Source organism: Ctenopharyngodon idella, chromosome 22 (genome assembly GCF_019924925.1).
Source record: "Ctenopharyngodon idella isolate HZGC_01 chromosome 22, HZGC01, whole genome shotgun sequence".
Classification (NCBI taxonomy): Eukaryota; Metazoa; Chordata; class Actinopteri; order Cypriniformes; family Xenocyprididae; genus Ctenopharyngodon; species Ctenopharyngodon idella.
Window position 1 is genome coordinate 818,551 of NC_067241.1, and position 17,047 is coordinate 835,597.

The window sequence follows — 17,047 nt, forward strand, 5'->3', positions numbered from 1 at the left end:
TACACACTGAAGGATTATGATCAAAATCCACCTTTTGTAGAGAGTCAAACTTTAAGATGGTCTGGACATATGCTGGGAGGTTTGAGGAAATATTCTGTGCAGTGCTAGTATATCTAAAAACATACCTTGTTCTACACAAATTTTATTATGTTTTCTGCTTGCTAAATTAATATATTTGAATAGGGCTGTCAATGTTAATTTAATACATTTCATCATGTCCTCTGACCCATACAGTATGACAGGCAATGCATCATCAAACCACATTTACCTATTTTCAATGATATAGAAATAAAACAACCAATTTATTGACTTAAAGCGACTACAGTAATGCTGTATTCATCCATCACAGCAGAAAGCAGCGCATTATCCTCATGACTGGAGGAAACTTTGAAAAAAATTGATTTAATTCATAAATAAATTACTGTGTTTGTTATTCAAGTCGTCTTGAATATTGGCAGGCACATGTCTGTCAGTGTTCTGTCAAGCTTGTTTACTGGCATTTCAAGTGTTCAACATAAGCAATGTATAAAAAGTTTGTGTTTCTCAGCCTAAGAACTGATAAGAGACTGATAAATTCTTCAGTCTCTCCCACAACAATTTAAATAGTCATTTGTAACTCAGAGATAAAATCTATTTTAATAACCATCATTTAGTATAATGGCATCAACTGCATTTTGCCATGTAGATAATCAAATCATGGTGAGGAAGGCTCTGAAAATGAGGCCAGTGGTTAAAATTCACTCATCAGACTCAGGGTTCCATAATTTACCCTTAAAACAGAATCAAAAAAGGAAAAAGTATTTCTAACCCTTCATTTTAACTCTTTAGTGTTGTGTAATGTAGAAATAATAAGCACGATAAGCCACAATGGGTGGGTGTTTAGTAGGCGGTAGGGTAAACTGGTGTGGTTTACTCTCTGATTGCTGGTGGAGGACTTACCACATGAAAGCAGGCTTCTCCCTCAGGGGAAGGAATTTCTGCCTACTTAGCAATGAAAAAAGACAAAGAAGAGAAAAAGACCCCTCAACCCCTCCACCTGTGTGGCCCCACGCATTTACCCACTTGAGAAGATGATTCTTTCGGTGCCCATATCAGTTATGACAATTTTAGCTTTATTAGGGTAATCTTTTTAAGTAGTCTCTTTTTAGGTATAGTCTTTTTATTAAGTTCTGACTAGTTCTGCGGCATAATGCTAATCCAGTATGGCTCATCAAAGTGGCTGCTTTGAAGAAATTTACAGGCAAGTGTGTAAAAAAAAAAAAAAAAAAAAAAAAAATGAGGGCCCTTGCTGGTGAGTATGTTCAGCTCTTTTGGCGATATTCAGTGCCTTCAGCTGGATGACATCTCTGGTTATGGGCAGCCCCTCATTTCTTATTTCAGCTATGTACTGACAAACTTGACTGTCAATTTCTTCAAAGCGGCCGCTTTTAGGACCGTGGTAAGCTTTTTTATTTATTTATTTATTTATTTGTTTTTAAACTATTACCATTGTAATGATAGCGGTTGGTTTTATTGAGTAGTGGCAACCCTGTCTAGTATATGTTTGCACATGTGCAGAGAGTGAACAGGTATGGGCCTAGTGGAGTTGGCCTAGTGTGTGTGGTGGCAGCACGCCGCTATGAAAATAAATTGTAAACTTTATTCTTCAGTTGATCTGCAGTGTTGTGTTTATTGACACCCCGACCAAAATATGGTGTCAGAAGTGGCTTCAAAAGTGAAAGATTGTGGAATACGTGCACACGTGTAACGAGAAAACACAGAGCAGGATGGAAGGATTAGAGCCGCCTTCGAAGCTTCAACTGACCGGTAATGTTGCTGAAAACTGGAGACGATTTAAGCAAAGATTTCTTCTGTATTTGTCTGCAATTGATGGAGATCGTAAGGCAGAAAAAATGAAAGCATCATTATTTCTTCATGTGGGTGGCGATGAAGCTTTGGAAGTATATAATAATTTCACTTTTGAAGAAGGAGAGAGTTTGAAGTTGCAGCCGATAATGACAAGTTTGAAGCCTTTTGTATACCGAAGAGAAATGTTACTTATGAAAGGCATCGATTTTTCATGTGCATGCAGAAAAGTGGAGAAACAATTGACCAGTATGTGACGGAGCTCAGACATCATAAAACGTGCGAGTTTGGAGAGTTAACAGATTCCCTGATAAAAGACAGAATTGTGTGTGGAATACCTGACAATGGATTGAGGGAACGATTGCTTAGAGAACAAGATTTGGACTTAGAGAAGGCTCTTTCTCTTTGTAGAGCGGCAGAGACTGTAAAGATACAACCGCAATCAGAACAAAGCAGAACGGTAATTGATAAGTAGCAAAAAACATGTGATCGTTGTGGGATGCAACATCCACCGAGAAAATGTCCAGCTTATGGTAAAAGTTGCAACAATTGTGGTAAAAATAATCATTATGCACGTTGTTGTAAAGGTAAATGAACATCAAGTCAAGTAAATGCAGTTACTGAGTGTGAAGTTGAAAAATTCTATGTGGATGCAGTAGCAGAAGGTGGAGGAAGTAAACAGAAAGAGTGGACTGTACAACTTCAAATAAACAATAGTACAGTAGCATTTAAGCTTGACACTGGAGCTCAAGTTAATATAATTTCTGAAACTGAATTCAACAAACTAAAGCCTAGACCAAAGTTGCATGCTGCTAAATTAAAAGTAACTGGATACTCTGGAGCGAATATACTAGTGAAAGGAAAATGTGCTGCAAAAATACGATATAAGGATAAAGAACACAGTCTGTCATTTGTAGTGGTGCCAAAGGATTTTCAAGCTATTTTAGGCTTGTCTGCTTGTGAGAAGCTGCATCTGGTGAAAAGCATGCTGGTCGTAGAAGAGTCAAAAGAGTCTGAACCTGAGTATGACTCAATCCTAAGAGAGTATGAGGATGTGTTTAAAGGTTTAGGCTGTCTGTCAGGTGAGCATGCCATCCAAGTTGATGAAACCGTGCCTCCAGTTATACATCCATGCCGAAAGGTACCGTTTGCACTTCAAAGACAATTTAAAAAAGGAGCTGGATAGAATGGAGAGTTTAGGAGTGATTCAAAAAATTGATAAGCCCACAGAATGGGTTAGTTCATTGGTGATTGTCAACAAGAAGAATGGAAAACTTCGAGTTTGTCTCGATCCTAGAGATTTGAACAGAGCAATTAAGAGAGAACATTTTAAGCTTCCTACACGTGAAGAGATTATGGCACAGTTTGCAAATGCCAAATATTTTAGCAAGCTAGATGCATCATCAGGATTTTGGCAGTTAAAATTGGATGCTGCCAGCTCAAACCTTTGCACGTTTAATACACCATATGAAAGATATTGTTTCTTAAGGCTTCCTTTTGGAATTGCTTCAGCTCCTGAGGTTTATCATAAAACAGTGCATATGATATATGGACACATGGAAGGTATTGATACATCGATGGATAATATAATTGTCTGGGGAGCTTCGAAAGAAGAATATGATGCAAGGTTAAGAAGGTGTAGTGTCTGGACAGGATCAGATTAGCCAACCAACTTTAGAATTTTGAGAATGCTTTTAGCTTCTTGAACTTTTCATGTAAATCACGAATCGGCCCCGGCAGGTCTGGGTTGGATTGCTCCATTGGCATCTTTGTTGCCTCATAGAAGCTAAGCAGAAGACATTCTCACCAGCTCCAGGGACTTCAAAAGAGTCACCTAAATCACCCCATGTTGGGCTAATGGCCATGTGGCCCACAGACACTGGCCAAAACCCCAATACACATCACACCAATACACATAAAAAAAAAAAAAAAAATTGCAATAATCGCAGGGAGACGTCACTTCCTGTTTGTTGCTGCCACGCTGTTCGAGTTAGAGCTCCGTCGAGTTGATTCCTAATTGCTTGTTTTTTTCTCTTAAAATCAAATTTATAACCTATCATTCTCTCTTTTACGGCGGGGGAACACATCCCCGACATTATTTTATATAAAAAACACTCGGATTGCCTTGATATCGCTAGTTTTATCCGACTTCCCGAACATTCGCTACTAGCTTTAGCCCTTTAGCAATAGCGGCGTGGTCACACTAGCGTTTGTACTCTTCTCACTCACAATATTATTGTTCATCTATACTAATGGCGAGTGTATCGAATGTGTCTCTATCTTTGAGTGCAGGTGAGGACACGTTCGAGCTGCATGCGGTGCAGTTGGAGCTGGAGGCCGTGGAACGACAGATTCGGACCCTTCTGGAGAAGCAGGCCGAGCTACGGGAGCGGCGAACAGCGCTGGAAACATCCCGTGCTGACGCTCACCAATCCTCGGTAAGTTTGCAGCGCGATATTAACATTCCTGCTTCCTCTACGCCGTGTGCTTCTCTGCACAGGGCCCGAGCACCCAGAACGCTTTCATCCCAGCCCTCGTTCACTCCGGCGCCGTCACACCAGGGACCTTGGGTTCTTCAGCAACGGAAGGCGCGAGCCAGGCCTCGGACCAGGACCTCTCCCCCTCTGCCGCCCCCGGTCTTCGAGGTCTCGACGAGGAACCGCTTCTCCCCTCTTCGCGAGGCAGAACGCGACGCCGTGGTCATCGGAGACTCTATCGTCCGTCACGTCCACGCTACCACAACCAAAGGTAAGGTGCGCAGTCACTGTTTTCCTGGTGCTCGTGTTCTCGATGTCTCTGCGCAGGTTCCCGCGATCCTGAATGGCGCTGAGAGCATCGGAGCTGTTGTTCTGCACGTGGGGGTGAATGACACCAGGCTGCGGCAGACGGAGGTGCTGAAGCAGGACTTCAGGAGCCTGATCGAGACTGTACGAGCCACATCGCCCGCGACGAGGATCATCGTGTCCGGACCGCTTCCGACGTACCGACGTGGACATGAAAGGTTCAGTAGATTATTTGCTTTAAATGAATGGTTAATGTCTTGGTGTACTGAACAGAAGCTGCTCTTTATAAATAATTGGAATCTTTTCTGGGAGCGACCTAGGCTCTTCCGTGCTGATGGCCTGCACCCCAGCAGAATCGGAGCTGATCTTCTGTCGGAGAACATCTCCAAGACGCTTCGCACCGTATGACTAGTAAGTCAAACCTCAAATCACAGTCTGTGTTCTACCCACTTAATTAATAGAAATGTGAGTGTAGTACAGTCTATAGAAACTGTGTCTATTCCCCGAATAGTGAGGTTTAACAATGAAAATAAAGGATCTAGAAAAAATCTGATCGTGATCAAACCAGAAATTCGCAAAATTACTGAACAAAAACAATTTCTAAAGCTAGGGCTACTAAACATTAGATCGCTGACACCTAAGGCGGTTATTATAAATGAAATGATCACAGATAATAGTCTTGATGTAATTTGCCTTACTGAAACATGGCTTAAACCAAATGATTATTTCGGTCTTAATTAGTCTTGTCCACCTGGCTACTGTTATAAAAATAAATGCCGTCCGGTTGGCCGTGGCGGTGGTGTTGCAACAATCTATAGAGAGATTCTTAACGTTACCCAGAAAACAAACTACAGGTTTAATTCATTTGAAATTCTCGTGCTAACCGTTACACTCTCAGATATAAGTAAAAAGTCGCTACTATCTCTTGCTTTGGCTACCGTTTATAGACCTCCAGGGCCTTATGTTGATTTCCTAAAAGAGTTTGCAGACTTTCTCTCAGACCTATTGGTCAACGTTGATAAAGCGCTGATTGTTGGAGATTTTAACATTCATGTAGACAATACAAATGATGCGTTAGGGGCTGCGTTTACAGATTTACTAAACTCGTTTGGGGTCAAACAAAACGTCACTGGACCCACTCACCGTCTTAATCATACACTAGATTTAATTATATCACATGGAATCAATCCTACTGATATAGAAATTCTACCACAAAGTGATGATATCACTGATCATTACCTTGTAACATGCGTACTGCATACTGCAGATATTTGTCAAATTGCACCACGATATCGACTAGGTAGAACAATTCTTCCGACAACTAAAGATAAATTCACAAATAAACTGCCTGATCTGTCTCAGTTGCTCATTGTACCCAAACACACAAATGATCTCGAGAAAATTACTAGCAGTATGTGCACCACTTTCACTAGTACATTAGATACTGTTGCACCGATGAGATTAAAAAAGGTTAGAGAGAAAAATACTGTACCATGGTACAACAGTATTACTCACGCTATCAAAAGAGAAACTCGTAATCTAGAACGCAAATGGAGACAAACTCGTTTAGAGGTCTTCAGAATCGCGTGGAAAGACAGCTCGTCCCGTTATAGAAAGACTCTAAAAGCAGCCAGGGCCGAGCATCTCCGCAAACTCATAGAAAATAACCAAAACAATCCAAGGTTCTTGTTTAGTACAGTGGCTAGATTAACAAATAAACAGACATCACCAGAACAAAACATTTCATTACAGTTTAGTAGCGATGACTTTATGAATTTCTTTACTGAAAAAAATCGAAAGCATCAGAAATACAATTGTAAATGTACAACCCTTGACAGAGTTTTATGATTCAGCCTCAATTATCGTCCCTCAAGAACAGTTGCAGTGCTTTACAACTATGGGACAGGAAGAGCTAAATAAACTTATCACAGCGTCTAAACCAACAACATGTTTATTAGATCCAATACCCACTAAACTACTGAAAGAATTGTTACCTGTAGCAGAAGAGCCTCTTCTCAATATTATTAACTCGTCTTTATCTCTAGGTCATGTTCCAAGACCGTTCAAGTTAGCAGTTATTAAGCCTCTCATTAAGAAACCACAATTAGATCCAAATGTATTGGCAAATTACAGACCCATTTCAAATCTTTCATTTATATCTAAAGTACTAGAAAAAGTGGTGTCGGTCCAATTGTGCTCCTTCTTGCAAAAAAATGCTATCTATGAAAAATTTCAGTCAGGATTCAGGCCTCATCATAGCACAGAAACTGCGCTCGTTAAAATTACAAATGACTTACTTCTAGCTTCTGACCAAGGCTGTATCTCAATACTAGTGTTACTTGATCTCAGTGCTGCGTTCGACACTATAGATCATAAAATACTCCTAGATCGACTACAGAATTACACTGGTATCCAGGGACATTACGGTGGTTTAGGTCGTATCTATCAGACCGTCACAATTTTGTTTATTTAAACGGGGAAAAATCTAAGATAACGATAGTAAATTATGGAGTGCCTCAAGGATCTGTGTTAGGCCCTCTGCTATTTTCAATATACATGCTGCCTCTTGGTAATATTATAAGAAGACATGGAATTAGTTTCCACTACTATGCCGATGATACTCAGTTATATATTTCAACACAACCAGATGAAAACTCTAAATTATCCAATCTGACAGAGTGTGTTAAAGAAGTAAAACATTGGATGACTAGTAATTTTCTTCTATTAAATTCAGATAAGACTGAAGTATTACTTATTGGGCCAAAAACCTGTACACAGAATCTCTCAGACTTCAAATTTGCATTTAGAAGGATGTACTGTTACTCCATCCTCGACAGTTAAAGACCTGGGTGTTATATTAGACAGCAACTTGTCCTTTGAAAATCATATTTCATATGTTACAAAAAAACAGCCTTCTTCCACCTCAGAAACATTGCTAAGATACGGAATAGGTTATCTGTTTCTGATGCAGAAAAGTTAGTTCATGCTTTCATGATGTCTAGACTAGATTACTGTAATGCATTACTAGCTGGTTGCCCTGCTTCCTCAATAAACAAGCTACAATTAGTACAAAATGCAGCTGCTAGAGTTCTTACCAGGTCAAGAAAATATGATCATATAACACCAATTTTATCATCTCTACACTGGTTACCTATTAAGTTCCGTATTGATTATAAAGTACTGCTAATGACCTATAAGGCTCTAAATGGTTTAGCTCCTGTGTACTTAACCGATCTTCTATCGCCCTACAATCCTTCACGCTCTTTAAGATCACAAAACTCTGGACTTCTGGTTGTACCTAGGATAGCTAAGTCCTCTAAAGGAGGGAGAGCGTTTTCACATTTGGCTCCTAAACTCTGGAATAGCCTTCCTGATAATGTTCGGGGCTCAGACTCGCTCACCCAGTTTAAATCTAGATTAAAGACACATCTCTTTAGCCAAGCATTCACATAATCCATCTCATATCAGATCAATTGCACATGACTATCTTTGCTTAATGTTATGAACAGCAGCTATGCTAATTATTCTCCATTTGCTTTTCCGTTTTACCTCGGGATGCCCGTCCCGAGGTGACTAGAGAGTACATCAGTTTCAGTTTGGATCCAGCCTCTTATGAAGACCTCAGATGACTAAAACTTTGGAAGAGACGGCGCCAACTGCTGCGAGGACTTCAGAAGATGCAACGTCTGGATCAACACGCACATTCGCAAATTTCTATATATCCTAATTATTGTTAATATGTAATTAATTTTTCCAGGAGCTCTTTGCTTCTACCTTCAATTAAATTGCTAACAGTGATTGTATATTAATTGCCTAAATTATTACATTATTAGCTAACTGCATTCTCCAAATTGTAATGTTGACATGCATTCTCTGTAAAGCTGCTTTGAAACGATATGTATTGTGAAAAGCGCTATACAAATAAATGTGAATTGAATTGAATTGAATTGATCATCACACAAACACACACACACACACACGCATGGAGACTGTATTTACATTTAGCCTCAAAATATGGCTATGCCAAAGTGTACCCCTTTTTGTATTCAGTGTGTATGCATGTATCCATATTATATAAGCTTAGTTACGACTGTAGTTGTGTTAGTTTTACTCCAAATGTTTATATTCAAGTATAAGACTATAAGTATATCTCTCTCTTATTGTCTTTTATTTTTAATAGTTGTAATGATGGGTCGACAGAACGTGGATCCATTTGCAGCTAATTTATTTAAAAGGACTTACAGAGCAGACAGGGCAAAGGCAGAGGCATAAACAGGAACAGGCAATGGTCGAGGCAGGCGGCAGACAAACAGAATCAGGGTACAGGCAAGGATCAGGGCAGGCAGCAAACAATCACAGTCCAGGAAACAGGCAAAGATCAGGGTAGGCAGCAAAGGGTCGCAGGGAATAAACAATCCAATCGGTAACAGGTAAACAGTCCACAGAAAAACGCTCAGAAATGATCACCACGGCAAATCAAGACTTCGCGATGTGTGTGTGTGTGTGTCTTAAATAGTGTGAGTGTGAAGCGGTGCAGGTGTGTGTGCAATCAGTCCCAGGAATGAGGGCCCATGGGAAACGTAGTCCGAATGAGAACTGATCAGTATTCCAGTGATGGCTCCCTCCGGCGGGTCGGAGGAAGAGCCGAGGGAGCCACATTCGTGACAATAGTACTTTGAAGAAAATGTACTCAGACACTCCATATACTATGCAAATTAGGCTGTAAATGGAGACAAAGAAAAAAGTTTGCCCGCTAAAAATGCACACTCGCCATTGGCTGGTGCATCCAAGGAGGTGTTTTGGCTTGTTTGTCCTTAAAAGACAACAACGCCTCTCAAGTCTCTCATCGTCTCACAATCGTCTATCGATTGTCTCTTGCCATCTCACGCACGTCTCTCCCAGATGTCTCCCGGCGACCGCGCTCACATCACGTGCTCCTCTCTCTGAGACGACCATCCTTTGGCAAAACTTACACCCAGGTTACCTCAGTTCAAACGGTGAGTCTACACCTCTCTATCTGAAACTCAGCACTCAAACTCATGCACGTACCCATCTATTTTAGATGCGCTAAGTATACCTGATCTAACAAGATGATTTGATTCTTTGCTGGCTCCCAAGGTACTATCTGTAAGTTTTGCCATTCTTTTGTTTTCTCTCTTTTCCTGTTTTTACTTTCGTTTCTGTATATATGTATTCTTTGTTTATATCGAGTCGTATATGCATTTGTAGTTTCATATATTAAATCCATTAAATATTCACGCTTGATTTGTCTCTGTTGATGCTCCAGAAAGAAAACCAAGTCCCTTTAACGTTTCTGATTTCATTGCTATATGCTTCGTACAATTGGTGCTAGGATATAAGATTATTCCTCTAGGCCAGAAGAGCAATTTCCTCTTTAGAGCTGATGAAAGATCAGACTGATACATTTTGGTGGACAGAATATATTGGTCTTTCTAAATTAATTCTAAAACTAGAACTAATTCTAGACCATATATGCATAATTGGTTATAATCCGTTATAAGTAATTATCCATATACATAATTCCCTTTTTGGTCGATTTATATTATAATTGATCATAACGCGTTATGATTTAATTATATATATTTCATCCATAATTTGAGCTAATTCGTTAAATCGTTACAGTTTATTTGGTGGAGAATGCGGGCAATGTTTTAAACTTGGTTTTTGTTTGTGAGCAACTCAGTTTCAATATATGTGTAAGTATTAATGTTATGCGCGCTCCATTCAGTGAGACGAGTCGCAAAAAGTGCACGTCCCTGAGAACTAAAAGCAGAAGCCGATCAGTTCAGTACGTTAACTAACTGCTATTTGTGTCTAACATTTTAGCCAATTGTTAACCATTTAAAATAAACTGCAGTTCATTAATATTAAACTTGTTCCTGCAAAGGATGATAATCTTTTTGCAGCACATTTTAATATTAATAATTACCACCTGATAGAAAGAAAGGAATCTTCTGTCAGTGTGATAAAAGATAGGTTCGAGCGAAGTTCCTCTTACCTCTCTCTCTGAAGGCCTCGGTATAATTTGTATCGCTAGATTTGAGATATTGTGTATGTCTGATTTCCAAATAGCGATCGCATTCCCTAAACAGTTAAACAGTGGCTTAGCTAACCACTGCGCACCTAATGCAAATCTAATCAGGAAAAACACTGTTTATATCAATGATGTGTAGAATTGGGAGTTGTTTTTATTAACACCTTGATCCAGTGTTAATTTGTAACGCAGCGAAGAAATCCTGCAAAGTTACATATTCGTGTGCACTAAACTGGCACAAAAAGGATCCAAAATTTTGTACGCATGATAAGTTGCAGTTAAATCAGCCATAAAAGAGAGTCAATCTCCACAAACACGCTAAAGATTTAAAATCACAAGTTTTAGAGTAGGTTGATGCAGTACCTCTGGCTAAACACCAAAGAGCAGTCTGTTTAGGTGTGTAACACACCTCCCTACGTCATTGTTGTGTGGGCTCATTAACGCCACCTTGTGGGCATTCTGCGTTAGGTCTGTTTTATCTTCCTCCTTCCTTGTTTGCATTATTTCAATTTCTCCGTTGGCTATTTTAATTTTGTTTGCTGTTATAATTATTTTCATCTCTTTTATTTTATTGTTTGCTATTATTTGGAATTTGGTATACTAAAATTTAATTAAACAGAGTTTTAATTTAAATTTAAATTAAGTTCCCTTTCCAACACGGGGAATTCACTTATGGTAAGCACGCCATCTTGTGGCCATTCCCAGATAAGTCAATTTTCTCCATCCCTCTCCTGTTATTTCATCTTGAAATATTTCACCTTGAATTTCTTTCCTTATTTTATACACTTATTTAAATTTAATTAAACAGAGTTTAATTTGGATTTAAATCAAGTTCTCTGAAATTTTGCTTTATCGCTTATTTCCACTTTGTTTTTCTCTCTTTTATTCCAATTCCCTTATTTTATACACTTATTTATATTTTAATTAAACAGTTTTAATTTGAATTTAAATCAAGTGCCTCTGAACTGTTTTTTTTTTTTTTTTCTTTGCTTTATTGCTTATTTCTATTCTGCTTTAGCTAGTTTGTTAGGGCCCAAGCCACTAAGGCGCAGGGCCCTATTGATCCCCTAAGGATTATTATTAGGGCCCAAGCCCTGTAAAGGGCAAAGTCCCTATTGTTTTCTTTAGGATTATTAGGGCCAAAGCCCTGTAAAGGGCGAAGGCCCTATTGTTTTCTTTAGGATTATTATTGGGGCCCAGCCGAAGGCAAAGGCCCTATTGTTTTTTTTAGGATCATTATTTTTTTTCGACTATTCGGGCATTTTTGGGGCCCTTAACATGCTTAAAAACTTTTGAATCTTTGCACACACATCGGAATCGTCGGCCATCAGGACCGGGCAGAAGCTGGTACCCGGGCATGCCAGGGGAGCTCGACAGCGCCCCCTTGAACGGTGTCTAAAATCTTGGTCCATATATCAAACACGCTTGCACGTATTTGTATGAAACTCGCTACACATATAGACCTCATCGGGCTGAATAACTTTCGTGCTCTAAGTTATATGCCAGCTCAACAGGAAGTCAGTTATTATGGGTTGTTTGAAAAACGCATGCTCTGGAATTTGATACACTCCTCCTAGGCGATTAATCCGATCACCACCAAACTCGGTCAGCATGAAGTCAAGACATTGATGATGAAAAATTGCCAGAGGATATTTGATATCTCAAATGGTTTGGCCGTGGCGAGGCAACGAATTTATGGCAAGAAAAGGGAGACAGGAAATTTGTTATAACTTTATCATCCATTGATTGATTTTTATAAAACTTAAGCTGTGTGTTCATTGTACGAGGCTGATCACATGGATGTGACTATTGTGAGTCAAAGTTATAGCGCCACCAACTGGCAGCTGGAAGTATGTCGCTTTCAAAATGCTTTTAGATCACCCTCTAATTTTTATCCGATTTGCTTCAAACTTCACCAGAATAATGTCAAGACATGGTGAATATAGACCTTTGAAAAGAATTGTGATATCTCAAACACTGTTGCCATGGCAACGCATCAAACTTTAATTTTCATTTTGGAAGCTTTTGAGACTCTTAACATGCTTCAAATTGCATGAAACTCAAAACACACATCAGAGACGTCAACCAGTAGACATGGGCAAAACCGTAGAAACGGGCGGGGAGCATGGCCTCTATAGCGCCACCTTTTGACAAAAGTGGGGGGTTAGTTTTACCTATAGTCACCAAACTCAGTACACATATTGGTCTCATTATGCCAGACAACTTTGTAATTTACAGTCATTAGCTCCGACCAAAAGGAAGTCAGATATTTTGGATTGAATGTGGATTTTTTTGAATAAACAAGCTCTGAATGTTAAACTATTACTTCTAGGGGGTTTATTCGATTCAGACCAAACATTTTTTTACTATGGTGCTAAGACATTAACCCTCTGGGGTCTGAGGATTTTTGGGGCCCTGGAGACGTTTTGACATGTCCTGATATTTGTGCTTTTTTCAGTTGTTCATAAACATATTAATGACAAAAGTGTCATTACACTGTATTCAGCATGAACTAGGCTACAATAATATGTGAGGAACATGTATGTACATGTTTGTGTTTTTGAAGGAATAACGTTTATGCGTGGTTATTGAAAAAACAAAAAATTTAAGTCACTGAAATAAGGACAAAAAAATATATTAAATCTGTGTTCACAAGACTTCTGGGTATTGGAGGTTGTAGACTAGAGTTTTTGCTTCAAAATGATGTAAAAATTATCCTGCCTACTCGTTCATATAAAAAAATAGAGAGATTTACATTTTCTAAGACTTTTTTTGTCAAGAGAAACAGTATGCGTGGAGGCGTGAATCTTCATGAATAATGCCGTGATTCACACCTGAGAAGACAAAAGATTCGCATAATGAGCTGCATAATGAGCTCTTTCAGTCAGGTAGGCTGTGAAAAAACCCTCTGTGATCATGCTGATAAGAGGATTAATGTCCCCCCTAAAAAAAAAAAAAAAACATGATTTTTGTGATCTCATGCATGCACGTATTATTGCACATCATGTGAAGAAAATTTTGTATAGGCCTATGTTAAATTACAGTACCAGTCAAAAGATTGGACACATTTTTTTAAAAGAAGTCCTAAGTCTTTAACCAAATAATGGTTTTCTATTTTAATATACTTTAAAATATAATGTATTTCTGTGATGCAAAGCGTCTGAACATTCCTACCTCTATGGCATTTCATATAGGCTAATATATTTGTTATATTATATAGCCTAAATGATAATGTGCAGTTGACAATCTATACATCATTAAAAAGATCTAAGACTCAAGCTTCACATTTTGACTCTTAAAATCTTATTTTGTCCGTAATTTCTTAATATGCTTAAAAGCATGCACATTTGGAGAAATATTGATGGATTCTCATATGGTTATGTCAATTTTCTATACAGAGGAGTAATATTTATTCAATAGTTATTGTCGTCACTGTGAGCGCTGGATACTGTGTTTTCAATTCACCTTTAGTCCACAGATATCTCAGTAAAAGAAGAGGCATATCATGTGACATTCCAGGAACTAACAGAGGCTTCCAGAGATCGTTATAACATGCAGATAAACACTTTTCAAGATAATAAATACATGAGTGCGACGATGTATACATGTATTGCCTCAGAATTTGCGTCTGAATAGCGCTCGCTCCATGGGCATGGCCGCATTAGTGGATAATGAGCTGAATCACGGGCGTCTGACGTGTCTTTTTTCATTCAGATTACATAAACAGAGAATTTTTGACTTACACGATTTAAAACGTGACATTTCAACGTTTTCTTTAGACATAAGTCTCATAGTCTAATTTTTTTGTGATTAGTATTTACTAAGTTACAGTTCATTTTCTGAGAACTATCAGATTGGACTTCGTTCAGAGGGAGACGACAGATCACGCATCATGTTAGTTTTCTTTATTTTACAAAAAGCACAACATTTTGTTTTTACTGTGAGTGTACAAAAATAAAAGAAGATATTTCACAGATTAAAATGGTGTATAACTCTTAACTGTATGTGCAACATTGACAAAGTATTTTGAGTCTGTTTCATACTGATAAGAAAAAAGCACGGTGGTATTGCCGGCGCGACCAGCCGACCCCTGAGTGTTAAAGATGTTAAATTGCAAATGGATATTGGATATCTCGAACGGTATTACCATGGTGAGAGATGAAAGTAATGTCAAAAAAGGGAAACGGAATGACTCATATTTTCTATAAAAAAAACACTATACACAATTAATTTATATATAGAATAATACAAATGTTTGAAATAAACACATTTTATTCATTTTTTCAATTCAAAAAGCATGTGTAAGTTAAAAATAGGCAGATTAATTATATCTGATTGAAAAATAGATAAATGTCATACTTAGAGTAACAACTAGAGGACAGCATTTACCTATTTTTAAACAGAGCTGGATAAATCCAGCAATAGAGCAATAGTTTAGATTGATAGAGCAATGATTTCTTTTCTTTTTTTTTATACTGTATGTGCAGGTATATTTAAGCATTTATCAAAGACTACTTTCTGCCACAATTTAGATGTCTTTTTTTTTTTTTGTTTAAAATGATCTTAGTCTGTCTCTGTCTCTCTCTGTCTCCCTCCCCTCCCCCTTGCTCCCTCAGGTTCACTTGGGTGTGTGTGTGTGTGTGTCAGTTTCTCTCTTGATCAGTTCTTTAACCCTTTTCTTGCAGACTCACTGTGCTTCAGAGTTTAGTGCCAACCCTAATCAAACACACCTGAAGCAGCTAATCAAGCCAGTGTATTCGTAGGCCACTGACAACATAGTATTATTGTCACGGAGACGAGCTCCGTGGTTCCCTCCTCTGGCCACCGGAGGGAGCCGTCTCCTGAGTACTGACACACACTCGCATACACACTACATTTCCCACAACCCCGTACCTTGGACTGATCACCACGTCAGCTGATCCTCATTACCCGGACTATAAAGCTCTCCCACTTACCATAGTTCATTGCGAAGACTTGTTTTGCTTTTGTGAACATTTCTGAGCGTTGTTACCCTGTCTGATTACCTGTAGCTGATCCTGTTTGTTACCCGTCCAAGACTCTCTGCTGCCTGCCTTTGACCCCTGCCTTGTGTTCTGTTCTGTGAGTGATATCTGCCTGTCCCGTATCCCTGCCTGTTTCCCGACCTCGATTCTGCCTGTCCCTTTGGTACCTGTCTGCTCCTGTTTGACCCTGCCTGTACGACCACGCTCTTATTCAATAAAGCATGCAAATGGATCCCAGCCTGTGTGACGATTCGTTACAATTATATTATAAGTTTGATAATTAGGTTAATTAAAATATAAAAACACACAGCAAATGATAACTTCACACTCATTTGAAATTGAACTATGACACTATATCACTATTTGGACAGGACTACTTTTAGAAATTACACTTGAGTTACAATTCTTATTACCTGTCAACTGTGATTTCATGTATTCATTCAGACAAGACTACCTTTTTTTTTTTTTTTTTTTTACAAAGGAGAGTGTGTGTTTTGTAGATATGGGCATTACAGAAGGTCATGTGCTGTGTTTGCGAGTATTACAAATGACGCGTTAGTTATTTATATAATTCTATTTTCTTCAAAACCCATATTTACATACATTTCACATGATTTTATAAAAGAGGCTGTTTATAACAAACTTGTATAAGTCAGCAGAAAAATCTAGACACATACCTTACTTTTACCCAAGACAGATATTCAAGTCATCTTTGCAAGTTCCGTGATTTGGCTCTATTTATTAATTTTATATTATTATTATTTTTTTTTTTACATCAAAAACCATACTGAAATCAAATTAAATTTTACCCAATTTGCTTCAAACTTTATAACAATAATGTCAAAACATGGCAGATGTAGACCTGTGAATGTATTTGTGATATCTTAAATATTGTTGCCATGGCAACATGTCAAACTTTAATAATATTCTTTAGTGTTTTTGAGGCTCTTACCATGCTTCAAATTGCATGAAACTCGACACACACATCAATTTTGTCGACCAGTAGACATGGACAAAGCCTGTGGTGGTGGGGCTCAGTAGCGCCATCTTTTGACAAAAGTGGGGTGGTTATTTTTACCTACAGTCACCAAGCTTGGTATACATATTGTTCTCATTAAGCTGGACAACTTTCTAATTTACAGTCATTAGCTCCGACCAACAGGAAGTCAGATATTTTGGTTTGAATGTGGATTTTTCACACTCTCTCTCTCTCTGTCCTACCCCCCTCCCCCCTCAGTCTCACTCTTTCTCTTTCTCTCTCTCTCTCTCTCTCTCTCTGTGTGTGTGTGTGTGTGTGTGTGTGTGTGTTTGTGTGTGTGTGTGTGTGTGTGTGTGTGATCATATGGGCACCAACTGCTGCA

At 38.6% G+C, this 17,047-nt stretch overlaps 1 protein-coding gene across 5 annotated transcripts in view; it reads left to right on the plus strand.

Moving 5' to 3' along the window:
- Window positions 1–3,460: 3,460 nt before the first annotated feature.
- Window positions 3,461–17,047, plus strand: part of LOC127505425 (uncharacterized) — a 92,015-nt gene continuing 78,428 nt past the window's right edge. Inside the window, exons 1-2 of one of the 5 annotated variants that reach the window (XM_051880969.1) lie at window positions 3,476–5,039; window positions 8,206–8,295. In XM_051880969.1, coding sequence (XP_051736929.1) covers window positions 4,098–5,036 — 939 coding nt within the window. In that variant the 5' untranslated portion in view covers window positions 3,476–4,097 and the 3' untranslated portion in view covers window positions 5,037–5,039; window positions 8,206–8,295. Of the gene's footprint in view, window positions 5,040–8,197; window positions 8,296–17,047 lie in introns of those variants that run through there. The other 4 variants (XM_051880967.1, XM_051880968.1, XM_051880965.1 and 1 more) reach the window with 4 other exon arrangements.